General features: G+C 41.9%; 1 protein-coding gene across 2 annotated transcripts in view; it reads right to left on the bottom strand.

The window, feature by feature from the left end:
- Positions 1 to 23,240, bottom strand: part of LOC129102972 (regulator of G-protein signaling 6-like) — a 35,239-nt gene that overhangs the window by 6,942 nt on the left and 5,057 nt on the right. For both annotated transcript variants that reach the window (XM_054613203.1, XM_054613204.1), the window contains exons 3-10: positions 5,890 to 5,989; positions 5,060 to 5,110; positions 4,837 to 4,943; positions 3,426 to 3,477; positions 2,920 to 2,984; positions 1,591 to 1,667; positions 781 to 862; positions 325 to 399 (exon numbers count right to left, since the gene is read on the bottom strand). In XM_054613203.1, coding sequence (XP_054469178.1) covers positions 325 to 399; positions 781 to 862; positions 1,591 to 1,667; positions 2,920 to 2,984; positions 3,426 to 3,477; positions 4,837 to 4,943; positions 5,060 to 5,110; positions 5,890 to 5,989 — 609 coding nt within the window. The remainder of the gene's footprint in view (positions 1 to 324; positions 400 to 780; positions 863 to 1,590; positions 1,668 to 2,919; positions 2,985 to 3,425; positions 3,478 to 4,836; positions 4,944 to 5,059; positions 5,111 to 5,889; positions 5,990 to 23,240) is intronic.

The following is a 23,240-nucleotide window of genomic DNA, read 5'->3' as shown; positions in this document are numbered from 1 at the left end:
AACATTGTCATTTGATATTCTTTTAAAAAATATGATTATTTTTTATTATAAAACGACAAAAATCAGATTTTTTTTTGCCTTGTAATAAAAATATTTGTATAGTTAATTGTGAAGATTATTTTAGATGTTTGGCATTTTGTAAGACCGGAAAGTCAACAAAAATAGTTTTTATATAGATTTATATAACATATACATATATATCAATACAGATACAGATACATATTCTTCAAAAAAAAAAAGTAAACACTGTGGAATAGGGCCTTGAAGCATTTAGGGAGATACAATTTACACAAAATATAATTGAGTAGTTTTTTCTCTCCTCACCTTTTTTACCCTGTGTGGGTTCCTCTCTCTCCGGCACTTGCGGATGTCCATCTCTGTGGTGTTGACACAGCCTGGCTGTGGGAGGCGACAGGAGACAGAGCATGTTCCGAGGTCAGATAATGGTGTTTCTCCAGCATGCATTGTCTGCGCCTTTCCTGCTCACACAATATGAGGCTGTTTTTCTATTCAGCAATGCCACACTCACAAAAGGCTTGTATGCAAAGTGACTGGCACCAAATATGACTCTGCTACCAACAACAAAACAGGGCTCTCAGCTGAAGAGTGTGTGGAGCTGAATCTGCTCTTTTCAGGCTTTAAATGCTAAAATTGTCCACCCACAATAAAAGGCCTCTTTTTCTTTATCTCTTCTTTGTTCATTTCCATTTTTACACTGTTGCAGCATCTGACCTCCCTTTCATTTATTTTCCTTTTGTCATGACGCTGGCACTAACTCACCACTGGTCGATGGACGTCCCAGAATGCCCTCTCCTGGCTGTCCAGGATCTTTCTATCTGCCTTGTCCTTCTTCCTGTCAATCCTGTCAACGAAAGAAACAGGCCACTTATATACAGAACACATACCTCTGAAATATCAGGTCAAACACAATGAATCAGGCCCTGTAATTTAGTCACACACTCTCACAAACACACACACACATAGCCAGCCACATACATTTTTATACCAGTTACAGGGCAGACTAGGGAGCAGAAAGCTAGTGTGTGGGTCTTGAACTGTTTGCAGGCCACACAAAGTGCCAGGTTTTGCCGCTGGTGGGGCCAAGCTTTTACATAACTGACATTTACTGATCGTCCCTCGCCTCGCTGTTTGTACAAAACGGGCCAATACACAATGAGAAGATTTTTGTAGACAGGAGAAGAAGGCTCTTTCCTTCCAGAAAAGTTACATGAGACATTAATGGTGTACTTACAAATGCAAACCACCAGATGGAAGTCTTACTAAGAGATAGAAGTTAAAAGGAATTGTGTTTGTTTAATTCCATAGGGGGATGCTTGATGTATTTAAACGCATGTAACCCTGCAGTCAAAGCATGGCATGAAAACAGAGCAACTAACACTGCAAACTGAAGCATTTTCTCTTCCTAGGGGAAATAAAACTGGAATTATGCATGTAGCAAAAGGTTAGAATGAATGTATAAACCTGATTGAATCAACATCTCTCTATTTCCTGGTGTAAGTGTGTCACGTTACTAGACTCTGACGTCAAGAGGGAATGTGTTCTGGCTCACACATACACTCATCTACTCACTTGACTTGAGCCTCAGCTTGCATGAAGATAAATTCCCACTTCCGGGCGAAAGCCCTCTGCAGCCGGGCAAGGTTTTCCTGGGGGAACCAATCAGACACGGCATTAGGGGAGCAGGTCATTTGAATTCAAGGCCTTTATATGATTACGTTATCCATTTACTGTAATGGCCACAGCAACCATGACTTTGGATTACCTTTGCTGCCACTCTCACTAAGGTGTGAGCTGCTGAGCTGCTGATACCACACAGTATTTGGAGTTTCACACATACTGTAGGTATCGTTTAGGTATACACAATTACTCATTTAATCAGTGCGCATTTTTGGACATATGTTATTTCTTACTGAGAGTTAAATGAGAACATTGAGACCGCTCTTGTGTCTGTACTCTAAATATGAAGCTACAGCAAAGTGCCGGTTAGTTTAGCTTAGCATAAAAAGGAAATGGGGAAACAGCTAGCCTGGTTTTGTCCAAAGGAAGGAAAACTCACCTACCAATACCTTTAAAGCTCCCTTATTACCATGTTATATCTCATTGGTTTAATCTGTACAAAAAAGTCACATTTTTTGTTATCTCTGATGTGAGACCAAGCAGATAACAACAAGCAATGGCCGTGGCTCATAACACAAACCCAGGACTTAATTGAGTGTAACTGATCACATGATACATTTTGCTTGAGTAAAAGAGATGAAAGCTCTTTAAAACTCCATAATATACTCATATTAAAGCTCCCTATCAATTTGCATATCCTTAATAACACCACTCAAACAAGCATCTGTCAAATATACAGCACATGACCTCATTACAAAGACAGAAAAAATTCAGTACAAACTATCAGGCATGTTAACAGTGAGAGCAATGAGGCCGGGAGGCAAAAAATGACCTGAATAGATGTGGAAGGAAGTCTACTGGACAATAGTTGCAGAGTAAATTAGAATATGAAAGTGCAGTGTATTGCTATTGTGGGGCATTACTCTACAGCAAGAGTAATGCCCCTCTTGAGACGGTATTGATCTGCTGATGCAAAGCAGGCCTATAGATATGTATATTTGGGTCCAGTAAATGACTGCATTGTAGTCTGCCAAATGGTGCTCTTAAAAAAAAGAAAAAATTTCCCTTTGACAGATTTCTCTAGTCTATAATTCGATAATGGATTTTTGCTTGGATGAATGGATTTTGTCATTTCACGGCCCCAGAGGACACAGTTACAGATCTTTTGTTTTCCAGCCATGTGAAAGAAAACAGGAAATTCAGAGTGTCATCATATCATGGTCTCTGCACAATGAACTGAGAGCTTCCTGGCAATCGCTAAACAAAAAACAGTGTACTTACAGCCTCATAGTCAGCCAGCTCAAGCCTGGCCTTATTCTGCATGGTGCGCTTGCACAGGTAAATGGCTGGAAGGGGGGGAAAGGGAGAAATAGAGACATGTGAAGAGGGTAATAGAGTTAGCAAGATAGGTTGTCTTTTTTTAACTGAGGTCCCAACTGTGTGAACCAAAAGTAATGAATGTTTTGCTTCAGCAGACAGGCCATGTGTTGTCTTCGGAAATTACCAGCCTCAAGTCAATGCCATGCAGAGAGCCGGAGATGTGGTCATATCAGTGACCATCACTTTATTTTGTTTGGGTAATCTTATACCACAGGAGTCTCTGTTGTGGGGGTTCCTCGGGCCAGATATATATTACAGGGAATGATCCATGTGGATCAATCCTCAACAGTGTCAACAACAGATCTACAGTGTGAATTGTGTATGAGAGAGAGAACTGAAAAGCATTAGTAAGATCTTACTGGTTTGGAGAGAGAGAAGAAAGACATTTGAGACAGTGTTTGACTCACCATAGTCTGTGTTCTCAGGCTCCCAACAGTTTGAAGGCCAGAAGTATGGAGACTGATGAAAACAGAAGGGAATGAAACAGATAATCTAGGCAAATAATCAGATTGATCTTCTTTTCTTGCCATAAGTGTCTAGATAAACAATAATGTTCTCCAATATGATCGTTGGAATCTCATCTCTCCCATCACCCACGCTCCCTCTGCACGTCCACACAAATTCAAAAGAAGACTCATTGCTTCACGATGAGTCTTGACGTCCGCATGCTGCACATAACTATCTGGGGAGCAATGATAGCTATATTCTCTCTATCCATATTTAATTGTCTATTGCAACTGATATTACACATTCAAAGTTCATTCCCAAGTCCATTAATAATGAATCACTCACATATATCATGCATTCTTAATAACAGGACAGAATTAGAAGTTGGTGATACTCAACCACATATTTCATTCCCATTATTACTCATAACGGTAATTAGCATAAGAGCAAATGGCTGACGCTGATGAATGTGCTTGTTTGAGTGTAATGAACAAAAAGGTTAACATGCATGCTCATTAGCACTATAAACCTCAGAGAGGATAAAGTTGAAATATAAGACTTCACTGCATTCACAAAAAAAGCAAATTTGTAGACAGTTTTCATTAAATATGGGTTTCCCTCATAATAGTATCTATTTAAAGAGTAGCAAACAACTAAATCCTCTGCCATCACGCCTTATAGCACAGATTTGGAGGCCAGCCAATGCATTTCAAATGCACCGTGGACTCCTTTCACATGTACTGATGACGTGGGCCTGTTGCATCACGACAACATCAGAGGGAATATTTTTAGCCCTCGCTGAATGAGCAAGTGTGACACACGCTGCCCTCCCTCTGCAGCCACAATAATGGCTTTTAATCTTGAGCAATAGAGGTGAAGATAAATGCATACAGAGGTAGATTGAGGAGGAGGAGCAGGGGAAAGATGGTGACAGCGAAAAGTGCAGAGCCAGTGTGCAGCCGGCTCAGTGCTTCTCATAGGGGAGTTTGCCCTGTGTAGCTGGCCTGGATTAAAATGCTAATGGCCCAGTCACAGTAATGAATCATGGTGGTGCCCGTTAGCAATCAGAGGGACCTGTCAAAGTTCATGCTGGATCAGATGGAGCAAAGAAAAAAAACACTCCTCTAACAAGCTGCACGGCCGGCCCGTAGGCCCTGTTCTGCTGCCCACCTCCTGCTCTGACGCAGCGTCCAGCAGGGATATACAGTATCGACCTTGGTGTGGTGAGTAATAGGCTTAGCAGGGATTTCTCTCATTAGCATCACACAATAAACATATCCCTCTGATAAACTACCATCATCTCTTTATTCTATATATACGGGCCTCACCACATATCATATAAGGATACACCCATAGTGGAGCTTCCTGTACCTGAAAGCGATAAAGGGTTCCATCATCTTTAAGTGTCAGGACGTGGTCAGAGATCGGGAAGATGTAGCCATGGGCAGCGATAAGACTCCCAACGTGGATGGCTTCAGCTGTGGACATGAGAGAAAGCCCACAGATGGGAGGGGGTGCATTTGAAAAATTGCCTTCCTCTTCAATTGAGCTCTAATGTGCTTACATGTAAGGACAGACTTCTCAGCAAGCTTACCTGGATCCTCAATGGAGAGGTTTTTCATCAGCCACTGAACAATGTCCGCCCCTGGCATTCAGAGAAGGACTTTGGTTAGAAGTGGCATCATAGTTCTACATGATCAATGGTTTTTTGGACAAAGGCTGCAAACACAAATGAGCTATGAGGAAGTCTTCGTGATTCATCTCTGTTGAAAGCTGTGTGTCAAAGCTGAGTAGGTGTCTGAATATAATATAATGTTAACAGGTTTGCAGTCGTGTCTCTCTCTCTGCTCTTGGACAGCACAATATTTGGCCCGTCTTTGTGCATTGGCAGAGGCTGCTGAGAAAGCACAAGAGGCCATTGGGCCTGGGGGAGCCATGTGAAGCAGTGACTCCGACATAACCTTTGGGAGAGCTGCAGTGACCTCGCCGTCCAACACTGGTGACTCATGTCATACACAAGCACACACATACACAAACTCACGAAGGACCAAGTGCATACACACAGATGGATAAAGACACAAAGGAGAAGTAGAAAAGTGGGACAGGAGCAGCGTCTCAGTTGCCTCAGTGGCTTAAGTCTTCATCTGCTTCCATCTGTAGAAGCAGCATTTTAAATGAGCCCAAAAGGTCATATTTGCTTGACTGAACCTGACTTGTAAGTTTTTTTTACAAACAACAAAACAAACACACACAAACACAAAATCATCATCACATCAAGTAAGTCAAGCTCTTATTAAGGAAAAAACACACAAGGAACTGCAGCATATGTAAATGTACAATCATTTACTTTGCATTTACAGACGCAGCCATATACAGTAAACAGGAATGTCCACTCCATACAGGCCTACACACACAAACACTAACCTGACACCACACTGGGGATCTTGGAGAGGAAGCTTTTGACAGTCCGGATGGCTACACCTCCTGCTTTCTCATCTTGTATTCTTGTAACAATGTCTTCAATCTGTGGAGAGGCCAGAGGGTGAATGTGTTAGAGAGTCAAACAAAGAAAGAAAAATAAATCACATTATATTTTCTACAGCAGCCATTTCAAATGCCTCTAACTACACAACTGGGGTTATAGTGCTTTTTTATTTTTGGAATTAAATATCCAGTGTAAGGATATTTTTACTCCTTTTTAATCATAACAGGAGCTACTTAAAGTCAAACGTTTGATAAAGGATTGAGTTAAAGCTGCATCAACTGAAATTGTGCACACTTGTGTATAGCAGAACAACCTGTATACCCATTATTTACTTTTTATCACTTATCAATAGTTGCTAAAAACATTTTTTTTAAAAGGTCTGCGCGCTCCGCTTGACCTTCTAGTACTCTGTTGGTTCATTACTATGAGTAAGACCTTTCACAGTAAACCAAGTCATCTGATCCATTATTAACATAGAAAAATGAATTAGTGCAGCTTTAAATTCAGATTTTGTAAAAGTCTCATATAACATATGCAGTTTTGATAGTAATCTAAATTGACGCTCTGTGGAAAGCACTTTATAAAACTCAGACCTTAAAGATAGAAGGTTCACTAGATTGAATAGTTTACTGATGCGCGCGCACACGCACACGCACACACACACACACACACACACACACACACACACACACACACACACACACACACACACACACACACACACACACACACACACACACACACACACACACACACACACACACACACACACACACGCATACAATCTGTAACAAGGGCTTCAGTCAGAAGCTTTGGCCAATTGAAAAAGCCTGTCACAGCCATTCCCCAGAGGCAGAGATAAACATCACACCTCCGACGCAGCCAGAGCCGCAAACACATCACACATCAGCCACCTAAAATTAGGCTCTGCACAGCACAGCCTGCCACTACACAGGGGAGAGCACATACAGTAAACAAGCGAACATCCAGTCACTCAAGGATATGGACACACCTGCAGAAACACACACATACATAAAATCCATATACAGTCTTGAGTCCTTAACACACATACAGAAACAGGTTACTTGTTTTAAACAAGTCATTTGACAGGTTGTTTATAAAGCATACTGGTAAGCAGTCAGGTCAGGTCCTGTATTGATTTGTGAAGTCAATGCTCTTTTGTAGAAATTTTGCACACTTGCACAGCCAGCCATATGCAGTACAGTAGCCAGCTACTAAATTCTTTATTGCTCCCTAAGCATCTGTCTAGTAAGTAAGCACACTCAGATGCAAGTACGTGTACACACTCACTGCTACAGTATGACAAAGCTGATTAGGTGAATTTCAAGGGTTTAACTCACAGGCTCGGCACACTCCAGATTTTAAAAATCCTTTTCTCTTTTTCATCCAAACCACGATACATAGTGTGTCCATCACTTTGTTCCAAACTGAATCTCTACAACTACTGGATGGATTGGCATGGACTTTTGTATGAACATCTTTGGTCACCACAGGATCAATAGATACAGTTTGATAGATCTCATCAACATGTCCAATATGGATTCGGGTTTTCAAGCCTTTGTGTCAAATCTGTATATCACTGTAAAATAGGTTTGCGCTAGCATTTACATACAGTCTCTTATAATTTTTCCATTCTTAATATACAATATTGTCCCCAACCTATTTCTTGATATACTTTAGTTCTGCAACATTTTGTAGCTTTATCACCAAAACATTGAAAACATCTATTGGAAAAGTGGATAATAAGGGAGAGAGAGAATCAGAAGTGGAGACTAGTGCAGCATGCTACAGCACATTTACTAAACCCCCATTACAATCAAAGGTAATCATCTTCCCTGACAAAGCCTTAAATGGATGATTAATACATGCGCGCCCATAAATCTACAACAAAACACCCATATGCATATGGATGTAATAACACACACAATGCAGAGTAGAGAGGAGGGAGAGAGCACTGTGTGACAAGACAATTACCAATCTTTCACTATAAGCTTGAGAGAGTGTCTTGGAATTAAATATTGAACATCCACTATGGAGAATTACTGCCTCAACTCTTATTGATAAATCTCTCACAGTCTGGGAGGGCAGGAGGAGATTTTGAACAGAGCCTCGGTATTTTAGGTCTGCTTTCGCCTTCATGTGAGCATAAACAGTTCTACATGAGCACAAACAGGGGCACGACAGATTAGCACCGACACATCACAATCTTTCCTTTGAAGACAAACCTTCCAAGAAAAACAACAGGGAAAAAGCTTTGAAATCAGCTCGGTGTGACCGAGGAATCCTCAGATCCCCTGAGACAAAGCAACATGCAAATGATTAAGTTCTTTTGTTCTCATGTAATAATGGACCTTGGACTGGAAATAGCAGTATGGAAAGAAGAATTCATTATCTCCCTATAGGAAGAAAGCACACAAGAAGTACTTGGCACAGCTACAGAAATTGCCCATCGTATCTCCTGGATGTACAAGCTAATGGTGTTTGTAGCTTGGTGTCGAGTGTTTTTAAAGGGATGAAAAATTTCTGCTAGCATGCGATAACAGCACTTTGGCCTTCTCCACCAAGCTCTATAAATGATTATCAGGAGAACACTTGTGTATCTTGCCACTGTATGTTTGCATTTGCTGCACACGTACACATACATGGCTGTGTCTGTGTGTGTTTGTGCTGTTCATATTATCTTTTATGGCTTTGAGGGCAGCACTAGCACTCTGTATGGTACATGTAGGAGGGTAAAGGTGTAGGGAGAATGTGAGGGAACAGCTAGAGGTGAATACCATCAACTGAAGCCATCAGTTAATAAAAAGCATTTACTCTACATTGATGTCAGGGAAGGCCTGCACGCTCTAATGTCTAAAACAAGATCATTACTTCCTGTTACATGCTTTTGTAATTGGGTTAACTTAATGAAGTGAGATAAAAACCTAAATGAGAGCGTCAGCGACATAAATAACCATCAAGTAAATGCGACATGTTGAACTAAGCGCGGAAGCATGCAATACTCCTACTAATTGAAACCACGGACCTTTTTTTTCCAAAAATGGCCAGAGATGAAGCTATTAAAAACTGTCCCAGTCTTCAGAAATGAGACAGCTGCTAAAAGATGTATCAGGCGGTAATAGCGCCATTAATGATTCAGCAGTCATCAGTGGGGCTCAGGCACACTTGTCATTGTGGAAAGACATTCGGGTCTGTGAGGAAAACGAGTGACGTCCAGTAAGAGCTGGAAAAGTTTTCAAGTTAGCCAAGTCATTCTCAAACACATGAAGTAATCATGTTTTCTGGTGTGTAAACACTTTGTTTGAAATGTACCCAAGAGTCATGTATTTATCATTATAACAGAACATCCTACTCCATATTCATATAATAGAGCATAACAACAACACAACCACATTTGCATTAGGACTGTATTATTTTATGCATAATGCTATTATAAATGAGAGCATCTAGCTGGATTTCACTGCTCAGTGGCAATACAGCAGCAGCATGACATAATAATCCTAATATTACAGAAGAAGAAGAAGGCATTCTTCTCATTATTTAAATCTGGAAAAAAATGAATAACTATATTAGGAGACAATTCTAAATAAGCCTCAAGTACTACAGTGACATTCAAAATTATTTCCAATTACTGGATTAACATGTATTTTATCTACAGATTCTGCACTGTAATCCTCTAGGGGCTGATCATGGCAGTCAGACATGTTGGAGGCTATTGTACTGCAGACCTGAACTAGGAGCTCCTGCTTCACACAGAGTCCTTTGCTGTCCTTCCCTCCACTGCAGCTTCATCTCTCACATGATCTAAGGTGAAGACTATGTTAGCCTCCACGCTGACATCCTCTGAATTTAAAAAACAAATTTAAACAAATTCACTATAAGTATACAAACATCATAATGCCTATATTTGAGAGACACCCTTAGGCAGCTGATTTTAAGTCTGACTGGATGTAGCACTCGACCTTTAATTTGGAGAAACAGCAGACTATTTATGCTATCATTATTGTTTCTTTATCATCCCTTAAGCTGCTACTGTACTTTACAGTATGTCAGTTGCTTCGCAGTTACAGTGTCAATTAACATAAACGTAGACGAACTTTTCTGCATTGCCCTCCCTCATATTAACTGCTTTGTATGTTTTTAAGTCCTACCTTGCATCAAAACACCATTATATTGAACACTTTGGTTCTGTATATTGTTGGATGTCTTACTGCTGCATAGCACTGTCCAGCCAGACTTTGAGTCTGTTCCTTCACACTGAGCTCATTGTCTAATAGAGCAGTAGCCTTCCCAATGCATGCTCACACCTTTAGTGTGTTGTCATAAGCACCGCCTTTTGCAGTATTTATTTTTCGAGATACTTGTGGGCTACTAGGACACCATCAGCATAGTAGCCTTCCTTGGCAGTAAGCCAGTAGCCTTCTCCTTTGTTTCATATGTACATATTGTTCCCTCTAACTTCTGACTCATTTTCTGACATTTTTGCATACGTATTCTTATAGACAACAAGGGAAGGGAAGGAAATTGTTTGAAATCTAACAAATTGAAGATACTTTCTTATCAAGTGACATTTTATTTCTATAAAAAAAAAATGCTTCAGCTTTCTGTGTATTACTACATTCCAAAAACATATTTCTCTCATTTAATTCTTCCTTTAAACAATCAAGGGCACATATCACAACAAAAATCTGGTGTTATATCTAGTTGATGAAGTCCTTATCATTGCCAATAAAATCACGTTGAGGTCTCATCAAAATTCTAATCTCAAATTCTCATCATTCACTTGTACCCCCATTTACAAAAAGGACACACGCCTCATTCTTCTTAATAATACTAATATGTTCAGGTTTAATGCTTATTTTGTCTTCAGGCCACTTAACTCTGCACATTTGAGTTAATGCTCACACTTGTACTCAATTTGATAATGTAATGACTGCAAAACACAAAGCAATCGCATATTTACTCATTGCACACATTCTGTCCTGTCATATAACTAACCGGTTATTATGGGTAACTTCTCCAAAGCACACAACCTGTCACACAACACTTTTTTTGAGTGCCATTTTGACCTCTGCGCCATGCCGTGCTCATAATTAAGTGAGATCCAGCTGGTGTGTGCTGCCCTGGGGAACGAGGTGAGAATAAAGCCTGCTGGAGAGAGAATATCCGTTTCTTCTCTCTCTCCGTCTCTCCACCCCACTGCCACCACTATCCAACTCTCTAAGCATGCCAAGTCATGATGAGGAAGATGCGAGAGCCTCTCAGCTGGATCTGACACACCGGGGACAGACAATCCCGCGCAAGGAGCAACACAGCAGACTGGAAAAGCCCTGCCAACTGAGCGTGATAGTCGGAAACTTATACTGCTCTGAAGAACTGTGAATGAATCACACACTTGCACATACTCGATCACACACTGACACGTAACCACAGTCATGTGTGTAGCATGTGCGTATAAAACACACTCACAAAGATGCTTCAAAGCTCTTGGGGTCACCATCAAGAACAAATCACCTGCTACATCTAATATTGCATTTCAGTGAGGCACTGACTTTTTTCTGAAAGAGACATATTCACTTATCCATCTCACCTCCAAATTGCCATCTCCACAGGAATGCCCTGCAGGGAAAGGCTTTTCTCTTCTGCAATAAACAACTCTTTTCCCATTATGTCCTGTTGCTGAAAGAAAATGGCTTTTACACTCCAGTGAAGCCATTTTCCCTTTTGCCAATACCTTTCATGTGTAATCCCTGTAATCATTAGTGGCGGTGGATTTTGAATGCACTAAGATTAATTGTTTGAACGTGGAGAAAAGGAATCCTCTTCACCTGCAATCTAGGCTCCCTGGGTAACATCAATTCGCCTGCTGAAGGTTAAATGTATGCTAGAGCACGTCTTGGTATTGTTCTGCTAAATGGCTCCTTTAGGGTTCCCTCAAGGGTGAGGTAACACATTGAGAGCATTAGGAATCAATGCATTTCCTCTCAGTAAACTTTTAAACAAGCCATTGGAGCCATTATTCCTGCGAACCAGCCCCCACAATTAAGTCACAACTTTCAGTTAAACTCTTTCCTTAGGTCAGGTGTTGCCCTGTGGATTCATGTGTAATTTAATCACATACCAGGCATTAGCTGTCTCTTTAGCTCAAGTGACAACAACACAAAAGAGACCCTGTCCTGACAAAGAGACCCGGAGGTACAGGACTGAACGAAGAGTCCAATTAGCTGCTGCTTCATTTCCCGACCAGCTGGAGGCCCCTCAGGGAAACAGGCCGACATCCAGCAAAAGTCCAACTGTGCTGCTGCGCTTCACTTTGAACCGAACACACCCATGTGTTGGGACGGAGAGTGTTGATGAGGATGGTTCTCACTTGTTCGGGCCAGTTGAAGATCCCTTATGGTAACTGATGTGGGTGGGAGGTGGAGATTTTGGAGATGAGATAGGTCGGTTAGCGCGTGTAAGCTTTAAATTCTCCATCTCCACGGCAACGCAGTGGCGAGAAGAGCCAAGCAATTAAAAGTTTGTAAAGTTTCTCCGGCATGGGCAGGAAGCCAGATTGAGTAAATTACAATTACAGATTGTGCTCTTTGGATGGAAGGGATACTCTTGGTATCAGTGCTTTCTGACCTTCTCTTTTTTCCTTTTTTTAAAAGGGGATTAATAAACTCTCTTCATGCCCCCCAAATTAAAAGGAGATACTGAAAATCAAAGCTTTCGAGTTGGCACAATTTTGCGATCAAAATATAGATGTAAACTCTGCTAAGCTAACACTGGCTATACTCAAGAGAAAATAAGCCTACTCACAAATCGCAGTGACTCACCAGGTCACCTTTCTGTTGATGAGACTCAAGGAGGACAGAAAAAGATCATGTCCACTCTTGTGAATGTCTGTTGTTAGATACTCCACGGGTTGCTAAGGGCCTGAGTGCAGGGAAAACAGGAGTCGGCTGCTTCTAGAACAGATAGTCCACTCTCAAACAAAGTGGTCTGTGCAGATACAGAGGCGACTTTTAAAAGAGACACCATCTGAAATGAAGGGGCATCAGCAGCCACACATTCAACTGGCTGCTTTTACAGGCCGGTTTTGCTCTGCCGATAATGAATCTGCTTTTATTACACGTCAAAAATGAACCCGAGCTACAACAAGTCAGAAAAGGTCATTTGCTCCGGGGAGAGAGAATCACATTACCTGCATTTCACTCCTCTGCAAGATTTACCTCAGAGATCATTTATGAACAGTAATTTACATGCAGGGAAGGTACTCTCACTGCAAACACCTCTCACACCATCTGCATTTTGAGTGCCTGTGGGACTCTGTAAAGGTTTGGATCCTAATAAGGTTCAGTATCCTTACAGCCACTAGTCTGTAATTAGGGAAGAAAAGGAAAGGACAGCTATTGGCATGTGGAGTTATGAAAAACAACAGAGACGAAGAGGTGAGATGCGACAGCTCGGTGTGAAGAAAGTGAGCAAATTGTTCGGTGCAAAAAGCATCTGCTGCTTTCTTCCTGATTGTCAGTTTTCAAGTAGTTCTTTCCAGAGAGGGTTTTCTATCATTTATCAGCTTTTTTTCCTCTCAGTCACAGAAGGAAATATAAGCCTTGCCTCTAAGTCACAGCATGAACACTGTTATGCAAGACAGGGGTAAGCTGCTAAAATGTAAAAGTGGAAATCGACAATGGTGTGACAGTGTTGGGTGAGTGGCGATGGATAACACTGTGCTATTCTGAGGATGTGGGTGAGGATGCTCACCGCTAAGAGCCCCTATGGGGGGCCTCAGACTGGGCACAATTATGTCTGCTGCTGCCAATTTAGGAGCTCAGTGGCTCATAGAAGCTACTCTTACACAAAGGTGATACTGAATTATTGCTCAGTTTCAATATTTTCCACTTTCTTGATTTATCTTAATTTTGGCTTCATATCTGGGACACCGCACCAGCTAATCATTTTATAATACCTGCAGGAGATTGGTTTGAGGTGGTAAAACCTCGGGACCATCTGTCTGTCTTTGATGTTGGCATCGTCCCCTGCCAATCCCATTCCTTAAGGCCTGCTGGTTAATTAGGTTACAGAGGAGAGAGGAGAGGAGGCGTCATCAAGCCTGGGTTTGCCTCGACCCTCACTGGACCCACAAGCCTGTTCTTGATGTTTGAGACACAGGAGACAGTCTCTGACATAGCATAGTTGAGACATCTCCAAGGAGAGGATGGAAAGGAGAGGAGAGGAGAGGAGAGGAGGGGTCGACAGCATACGTCTTTTTTTTACACCAGATTCTAGCAGATTCTACATTCTACATCTTCATTGTGTCCTTCTTATTGAAACGCTGATGCATGACACTTGATAGGCCTGATGCGACCACAAAAGACATGCAGCCAGTATCTGAGGAGCTTATTTGAGATGACAAGATCTGATCTCTAGTAACAGTAAAATGTAAGTGGTGGGCAGGTCTCCCCAATTTGCACTCAGCCCCATCCATTACAACACGTGCAGATGGTTCTCTAGTCTGTCATTAGTGATTTGTTGAATGGGTAATGTGTGTACGTGTGTGTGTAGCATGTAGAGGCACTTCACAACCAAATGATGCGTCACATCATAATCCGCTTAGCCAAGTGTTATATACAGGAATGATTTGTTTGTTCTTTTTCATGTCATCATTCTATAACACCATCTGCTTCTAATTCCTCTCTCCCCATCTCTCTCTCTCTCACACACACACACACACACACACACACACACACACACACACACACACACACACACACACACACACACACACACACACACACACACACACACACACACACACACACACACACACACACACACACTCGTGTAGCGGTATGTTTCAATCCTCTGTTCATTTCATGCCTCATCTCAAAATGATACTGTTCCTCATTTGCTCCTATGCCCACAAGCGATCAGTGAGTAAGAGTGGACCTTGACCTTTCAAGATGCATGGATTTCCTGTCATGGCTCCTGGTATGTAAAAGGGTTTTTATAGCACCGCTGTGTATCATTAAGCTCCATTCCCTCCACCGTCCTTTCCACCGTGGTAGGACTGTCACTGACATACTGCTACAATTGCAGACCTTGCATACGTATTACCTGTGTTGGTTCTCCCCCATGAGTATGGGAATGCTGACAGGCTTATAGGGGCAAGACATGTTACTGTGACAACAGAGGGACTAAGTGAAAAGGGCTGTGAAAGAGAGAGGAGGCGTGGTGGAGAACAGGGGGGGGAACGTGCCTCTGGTCTTTCAAAGATCTTAGGAAACTCACACAAGCTGAGGCTGCAGTCAGACAGCAAGCAGCACGTTCGCCAACAGCTCTGTGTGTAATAAGGAGCACAATCAGGATATTTTTCTTGGAGCATTATTTCAGGTCTGGTGAGGCGCTGTTAAAACCACTCTGTTCTCGCTGGGTGACAGATTTCCAATGCCAGCAATAAAGCCTTGTTACTTCTTACTTGCAGGTACAGGTAATGAAATTTTGGCAGCTGGGCAGACATGTGGAGGGAAAACCTCGTCTCACAATGCCACAGGGCAACAGTTAGCGCCACACACTTGTAATGTGCTTTACCGCCCTCAGTCCCAGCGGGGTTGACTCCTTTTCTTTATAGGGACCTGCAGAGAACATGTCAGCAGTGCTCTCCCTCACACGCCACTCGTCCAATTTCTATCCTCTAATCGTCTTTTAATGAAGCAGTTTGAGGCCTGAGGTGGCCTAGGGAAGCTCCTACACTTGCATCAAAGGCAAAAAACTGTGTTTCAGAGCTGAATTACCTTAAAAGCTGATTGACTGACTGAATGATAGAATCAATACAAACTAAAGCAAGAGCACTACAGTATGTGTTTTAAGGCATCAAATCCTTACTCACAGCTGATTGATTATCTATAATGTCGACAGACCATCTTCAGTGCTGGCTAATGCATTGCCAGGAAGCAACCAAATTTGTTCATAAATCTTTTATTCTTTCACCTCAGGGGAGTCAAAAATGAACCATCTATTATGCCCGAAAAGCTATAATTTGCAACGTAACCAGCACCCCCCCCTAGAAGTATTGAATAAGCTTCCTAGAAAAGGGACTGGCCATGCTTTGTGATCTAATATCCTCTCAACATATTTCAAAGTGAAGTGAAGTGAAGTGTGCTTTTCTGTTTTCATTCCCGGCTGTATGCTATCTGTGCGTGACAGTTGGCTGTAATTTAAGGGTTTGTGAAGGCAATCTGCAGAGCCACACCTGCTTTGGGACTTTGCACATCAGAAATGACTAGTTATTTCCTCCACAACTGCAACTGCTAAAAGCACTTCTTGGACCTGAGTGTGGGATAGTCCTATCATAACCTATGAATGAAATATCATACAGAAAGAATAACTAAAAGAATGCCTGCAGAAAAAGAGAGAGAATGGGAAAATATATTAAATTCATTGTCTCACCACAGCAGGGAGGTTTGCAGTCTTCTAAAATCTTTAAAATGATGTCTGTTTTTGAAAAGCCAGGACACTCTTGACCTTGTATTATTTAGACAAAATTCAACAAAGCACAAGACATTGATTTCAGAAAGGTCCATGACCTCTTTTATAGAAAGACTTAGCATCTGTTTACTGTCCTTCCTTTATAATTAATGGATAGTGACGTGCAAAAAAATCCTGATAAAAACTAAAACCTTTTTTTTCCTATTGAGGCTGAATGTCATACTTTAGCTCAAGAGCGACTGTGGAAATCTGATGTCTGCACAGCACAGATGATGAACAAAGGCATTAAAACGTGGGTCTTACAGGTAAAACACGAGACTGGTGTAAGCCGATAGAGGAGGTTAGTGTGGGGGCGGACGCTCTGCTGGTGAATAATACATTTCTCATAGTTGTAGGTAAGGTGTACTGAAGAAGAGACATCACTATTATTCAGTGTTTATAAAAAAAAAAAACATGAACCAATGACAAATTAATATACCTCCTCAGAGTCAGTGCATTGTGCTGACTGAAAATTCTGATTTCGGGGACAGCCCTAGCAGTATTCACACCCACAGCCTACACTGGAAACAAATCACACATTTATGAATGTGCATTTGCTCCTTGCTGTGCCTCCGAAGCGTGGGAATAACCATGTTAGCCTCCTCTCGTGTTACCACCCCACTGCAGCATCGTCACCGCCTCACTCTCACTGTTGCCTGAGCCCGATCAATTCTGATTACTACAAGCTTAAAAAGCCCCCTACTCCCTTCCTACTGTCATTTCCGTCAGTGAGGACCAATTTCCATTTAAGATTCAAAGCTCGGTGTATTGGAGTGTCTAAATAAATTAGTATCATGTTGCCTGACACGTGTAAGGAGGAAGATGGGATTAATAAAGGTCTGCCCGCTTTGGTCTAAGATATAAGATACTTGGTTCAGAGGATTCTCTCATGTGACATCTGAACAAACTGTATTTAGGCTAAACATATGTGTAAATTGCTAATAGAGCTTGCCTTTAGACCAACGAGTAAGAGCAAGTTCAAGTTCTATCATGCCAAGCTTAAAAAGAGTCCAAGTTCAGCATTACTCGTCACTTAGGCTTTCCTCTCACTCAGTATGATGAAAGTAATCACGGCTTTGTTATGGATGTGGCCTCTACTTTATGAGTTATTGACAGAGCAATTTAGTGGAAAGGGGAGTAGGCACACATCAAGGTCTCCCACAAGGACATATCTATTATTTTCAAGCCGAGGAGGAAGAAAGAGGAGAATCTGCCACTGATTATCTAACTCACTCACATTATGTCAAATAGTCCAGCCTCAGTGACCTCACAAATTCAGTATGAAATCTCCCTGCGCACCAGAGGATGACACTGTCACTTTTGACAAATGGGTTGCTTTGTGACTGAGGCTGTGATTAAACCAGACAAACACACAAGGACACCTCAGTCATTTGTCCAATTAATTTTTTCTAAAGGTTGGGGAGTTGTAGTGACAGTGTCCAACTTAACTGAGGGGCCCCAAGAGGCAAAGATACAGAGCCGGGGTGGTCTGAAGTGAACTGAGGTTGGGGATGTGGTCTTGGGGGGGTGCAGGTCCATGCTCTGGAGGGAGGCCAAATGGTCTGGTCTCTCCTCCCAGGGCTGTTTAGTCAGACCAACTGGCCATAGTGATTAACATTTGGGGCCTGCATGATTCATCTTCGCTTCAGCCTCGACCCAGAGACAATAACATGGAGTCACACCACTCCGGCTACAGACACTCCATCATTACCTCTGGTTCAACAGTGCACCGATGACACTCTGTCCCTCTCTGTCTGTCTCCCACTCATCTGAGTCAGACCTTCTATTTTAAGGGCAACTCATTCCTACCTATCAGATGTGGCTATTAACAATTCAAACTGGAGCGTTGGCGGATCATGCTGCGATTACTGTACATTTGTAAGGTTGTTGGTCAGCGTATTTAATTGACGAGCTTCTTTGTGTGACAAGCTGCTCTATTATGCTCTTTGTCTTTTTCAGAGGTAATCAAAAACCATTTGAATGTCACGTATGAATTTGTGTTATTTTTCATTCTGAAGACTTCTCTTAGTTAGAGTAGAGAGAGAGAGTGGTGTAATGAGGCACCCAAAGATTAAAATATAAAGTCTCTTGTAATCGTGCAAGCGCCACGCCGCTTTTGTTCTTCAGAGAACCATACGTCATCGGCTGTATTTAGCATATTGAGGACATTCTCATCGCTGTCTGTTCTGCCAAACCGAGGACAAAATGTACCATCAACAAAAAAGAAACTGTCAGCAGTGACAAAATGCTCCTTTTTCTTTGATTAGCGGTGTAGTCAGAGGGAAAATGGGACATGAGGAGGAGCACTTCTACACAGGATCCCCGGAGGTTTGAACAAGTCGGGGTTAAAGTTGCTGCTGAAATTGAAGCATGAAGAAGATAGAGTTGTAAAAGAAGAAGAGTGGCGCAGTTTCCAGAGGCAGGGACAAAATCTGACCCATATCATGGTCCTGTAGTTAGACACAGGCATGCCTCTGAAAAGTGTCACTTAGTTTTCACTAAATGTGGGAACTCTGAGGTTCATTATCTCTCATCCTATTTCTTTTTAATGCTCCTTTAAAGTTGTTACTTTACAGGATAAAGCAACCATCTGCTCCGCTGTCCTTAATGCTCAATCAACTATTACATTTTCATCAGCCGAATTGAGTAGAAGCAGACTTGTGGCTTATTCTGAGCATACCCTGCACGTACATATGATTTGGTTAGCCACTTTAATGACCTGTGCTCATCAGCCTTGAATGCTACTGCACCCTTGAAAACTAGATCAGTTCACAAAGTTAATCCATCTCCGTGGCTTAATGACGCAACACCATCCGCTAAAAAATTAAATAAATAAAGAGGGCAGAAAAGCTTAATACAATTTCAAAGTAAACCTCCTGTAAATAAGCTTTTGACAATATTAAAGGTGTGTATTAGAAAGGGGTTGAAGGTGCATAACTCGAATATGTCTTTAACATTAAATCATAACAAAAAGTTGTTAATATTCTTTACTAAGAAGATCAGTCCTGGAAAGTATTAATGCCTTTTGCTTTGATACAGTTCATTTCAAGCTTTACAACAACATTCAGCCAGATGGTGATGCCATTATAATTGACTGCCTCGTGCACTTTGGGCTTAATTCTACTTTTTTAAAATAGAATTTAAGATAAGTGCCGTGCAGGTATCTATATCTATTGTCTCTGTGTCACTGTGAATGCATCTTTTTAAAAAGTGTGACAAAACCATATGGGACTGTAAGAGCTTGTTCTCTTTTTACATCCTATTTTTTACTAATACAGTGTGTCAGCACAACCACAGGGCTGCTGTCTGTCCAGCGAGTCGCTGCTGTCAGACTGTCAAGAGTTTCACCCCAAGGCACCAAGGACCAGCAGCTTTTTAACACACTAACGTCAGAGCTGATTCCAATAACCCATTAGTATTTACTGTATGTGATGACACAAGAGTTTACTGTTTATTAGCATTATCTACAACAGTTTACCTGGACACCAGTTTCCTATCTGATGCTATTACAAAACCCGAAGACGGTTAATGGAAAAATTATCCGATGTGGAAATCCTCTCCAAGTCAATTGCTGTAATTGTGTCCATATTTCTAGTATTTCATATAATCCGCTCTGTAGGGGTGCGGTGGGCTCCTTCAGTGTCCTGAAGAGATGCCAAGAGCCAAGCACAGAAGGAGGCATTTAAGGTGGTCTCCATCCCTAGTGTGATTCCAAGCAGCCTCTTCAGCATGCGATAAGTGGGAGGCTCAGGGGGGTTTGGACGGCATTTAGAAGCGGGACACAGTGGTGCCAACCACAAAGCTCCCTATTAACATCGCCCTACGCATGCATATGCAGCTTTACACTTCAGTCCCAATACGAAGCACAGTAACACTGGCTGCATTATTAAATGTGCTCATTTAAGAGCACACTGTCAGCTATGTGCAAACAGGGAGGGAGACCAGGAGAGGCCACTGGCACAGGAAGGACTTTCCTTACTGGAGAAAAGCCTTTTATTTCAGTCACAGTGATTCTCTATGGAGGAGGTCAATAATCACACAGTCTGCAGGCTGCCAAAACACTCTGAATTATTATCCAATTATGATTTTTTTTTCAGTGGGCTCCAGGATTTTCATGTGTTCGTTCTTCTGCTCAACTCGAGAGAAGAGACAGGCCAACACATTAAACAATTGGTTATGTAAGAGCTTTACACTGTTACTGTTGTATTATCTTATTGACCCAACTTTGAAAGCAACCCACACTGGCACTTAGCATAAAGGCACACAGGCTTCAGCGTGACCCTGATAGCCCATACCAGCGCGTCAGATAAAGACTCCCATGATGCAAGAGGAGACGGTGTTAAAACTGTCATACATGATAAAGCACTGGAAGGACCTGTCCTTATAGCAGTATCCAGAGCGTTCGGCTGGACTGCGTTATCTTAAGTGCACACAGGAACAGCAAGTAGTGGCCCATAGACACCTTGGATGGAGGTTAGACTTAAAAGAGGAGAGCTATACCCTCCATGCGCCCCAGGGGCACTTCAGAGAGAGGAGAGAGTGTGACTCATAGAGGCAGCAAGAGAAAGACAGGCAGTCAATACTCCTTCTGGACAGCAGAACTAGAGCAACGCAGTCCGATCTGCACTTTAAACCAAACCAGCTTCCAGTCCCTGCTGTGGTAGGCGAATGGATGATATGGGAAGTTGCTGTAAACAGTAATTTCATCTTCTCTTTTCACTCAAGGGAGACTCTCTCCCTGGCAGTGTGATTGCTGTAATTTTATACATATTTCCAGTATGTCCAGATCATCCGCATTGTAGGAGGAGTGGGGAACTCCCTCTGTGTCCTGTCTTTAAATCATCCTAAACCCAGCCAGCTGACAGTCACTGGTGCAGACAGTGAGAGAGCTTAAGGCTGGCATTGACAGTAATTTCTTCTTCCCCCATCAATCAGGCTAGGTTATTTTCTAAATCTATCCAGTCTGAAGGAATAACACAGGTGTGATGATAACACTATCATGTATCACAGCTTTCTAATGGTCATGCAAATATGAATTCAAAGATCTGTCCAACTGCCTTAGAAACTGTGTTTTGCTACGGCATTAAAAGCCATCTTTTCTTTATATCCTTTGTTTTTTTCCCCCTTAAGCTATCCTCTCAACATTAAGAGGCACATATAGATAAAAACAGGTGATGACGAAAAAAAAAATATGCAGGATATCAATAAATGAATGGGGGGATATGATCAGATATTTTCCAAAGGTGGAATGCTTGAAATGAGCTTCAATTATTAATTAGCAAAGAGCAGAAGAAAGGAAGGAAAAAGGAAATGGTGGGGGGACAAAAAAAAAGAGGAAAGGTATTAAAAAACAAAACAGCAGCTCTGTGTAGTTGTATTTAGCCAAAGCGTTGCTTTGAACTAAATGCTTATATCAGACTATCGACTGCAATCTTGCATGGTGGCTTGCTGCTATCAGTGTGGGTGAATAAGAGGCGGGTTGTTGAGCTCTTAAAAAAAATATACTTTATAAATACAGTAATTTACCATTAAACGATGACACGGCACGGTTGAAAAAAACCCACTTTCTGCAACCTTCATAAAGTAGAAAGGAGATGCCTGCCACTGTCAGAGGAGCGCCAAACTAATTAGTATTCATCCCTTGATGACTATTCTTATAAGTAGAAATTTCATGGCAAAAAAATATTCCCTGTACCGTTTAATCTTACAGATGGAGATTTTAGAGCACCACGCTTTACCAGTGGAGAAAATTACCAGTGTATTAAGCTAGAACATGACGCAGCTGCAACTCTCAACCAATCTGTACTCTCTGCTAATAGAGTGCCAAAGCTTACACACACCCAAAGGCCACTGGCACCAAGTAGTGCCTTTGAACTTCCTAGCATGGTACATTACTGATATTTACCCATTAATGGCTCCTAACACTCATCTGGATAAAGGTTTTGTGTGATGGTACCACTATGGCTTTAATACCCGCCTTCAGGTAGGAGTTGACTGCCAAGAATTATCCAACCAAAGATTTAATAAAAAATATGAAGAGGTGGTTCAACAGGAATCCTTAACTCTCCGTGGGTAGGACGGGAGTGCTTTGGTCCCTCGGCATCAATTAACTACGTGTGTCAAAAACTAGGCAGCCATCACAGCCCCCAAGTTACAGAGGGGAAAAAGGGGAAGACACACAAACACACTCAGGAGAGAGAGATGTTAGCTATCAATAGTTTGTGAGCTTTACCCCAACAGAGCAGTAAAGTGGACTCTCTCCTTAAGCTTAATTGCATTTCCCAGCACAGTAGCGCTTCTCATCAATGGTTTGAGTCTCTATTTTGTGTGTCTCTTGGTGCCAATCCAATTCCGCTACCATTCCATATTCTGTCTGCTAAGCACGCCAAACATAGCAAGAAAAAATTACAACAACCAGTACGGGCAGTGTGCATTAAAGCGGCATAAAGCTTGTGTTTGAGTTCCTGTGTGTGTGCATTTACAGTATGTGTGCAGCCTACTTCTGTTAGACTAAAAGTTCTCGAGGCAATAAGACATCCTGCAGTTATTGGATTGCTTTGCTTCACTTCCTCTTTTCGTGGGAGGAGAGAGACAGAGCAACATAGTACTGCAGCACCTACACTGCATGGACGGAGACAACCTCCTCCCCTCCCAGGCACTCAGCCTCTCTAACTGCTAAATACATCACATTCACCTTTATCTAACTGCCTACACAGTTAACTTAACAGTTTAGCAACAGATATGGCCATATAAG

This window comes from Anoplopoma fimbria, chromosome 15 (assembly GCF_027596085.1).
Source record: "Anoplopoma fimbria isolate UVic2021 breed Golden Eagle Sablefish chromosome 15, Afim_UVic_2022, whole genome shotgun sequence".
Classification (NCBI taxonomy): Eukaryota; Metazoa; Chordata; class Actinopteri; order Perciformes; family Anoplopomatidae; genus Anoplopoma; species Anoplopoma fimbria.
This window is presented reverse-complemented; position numbering and strand designations above follow the sequence as displayed.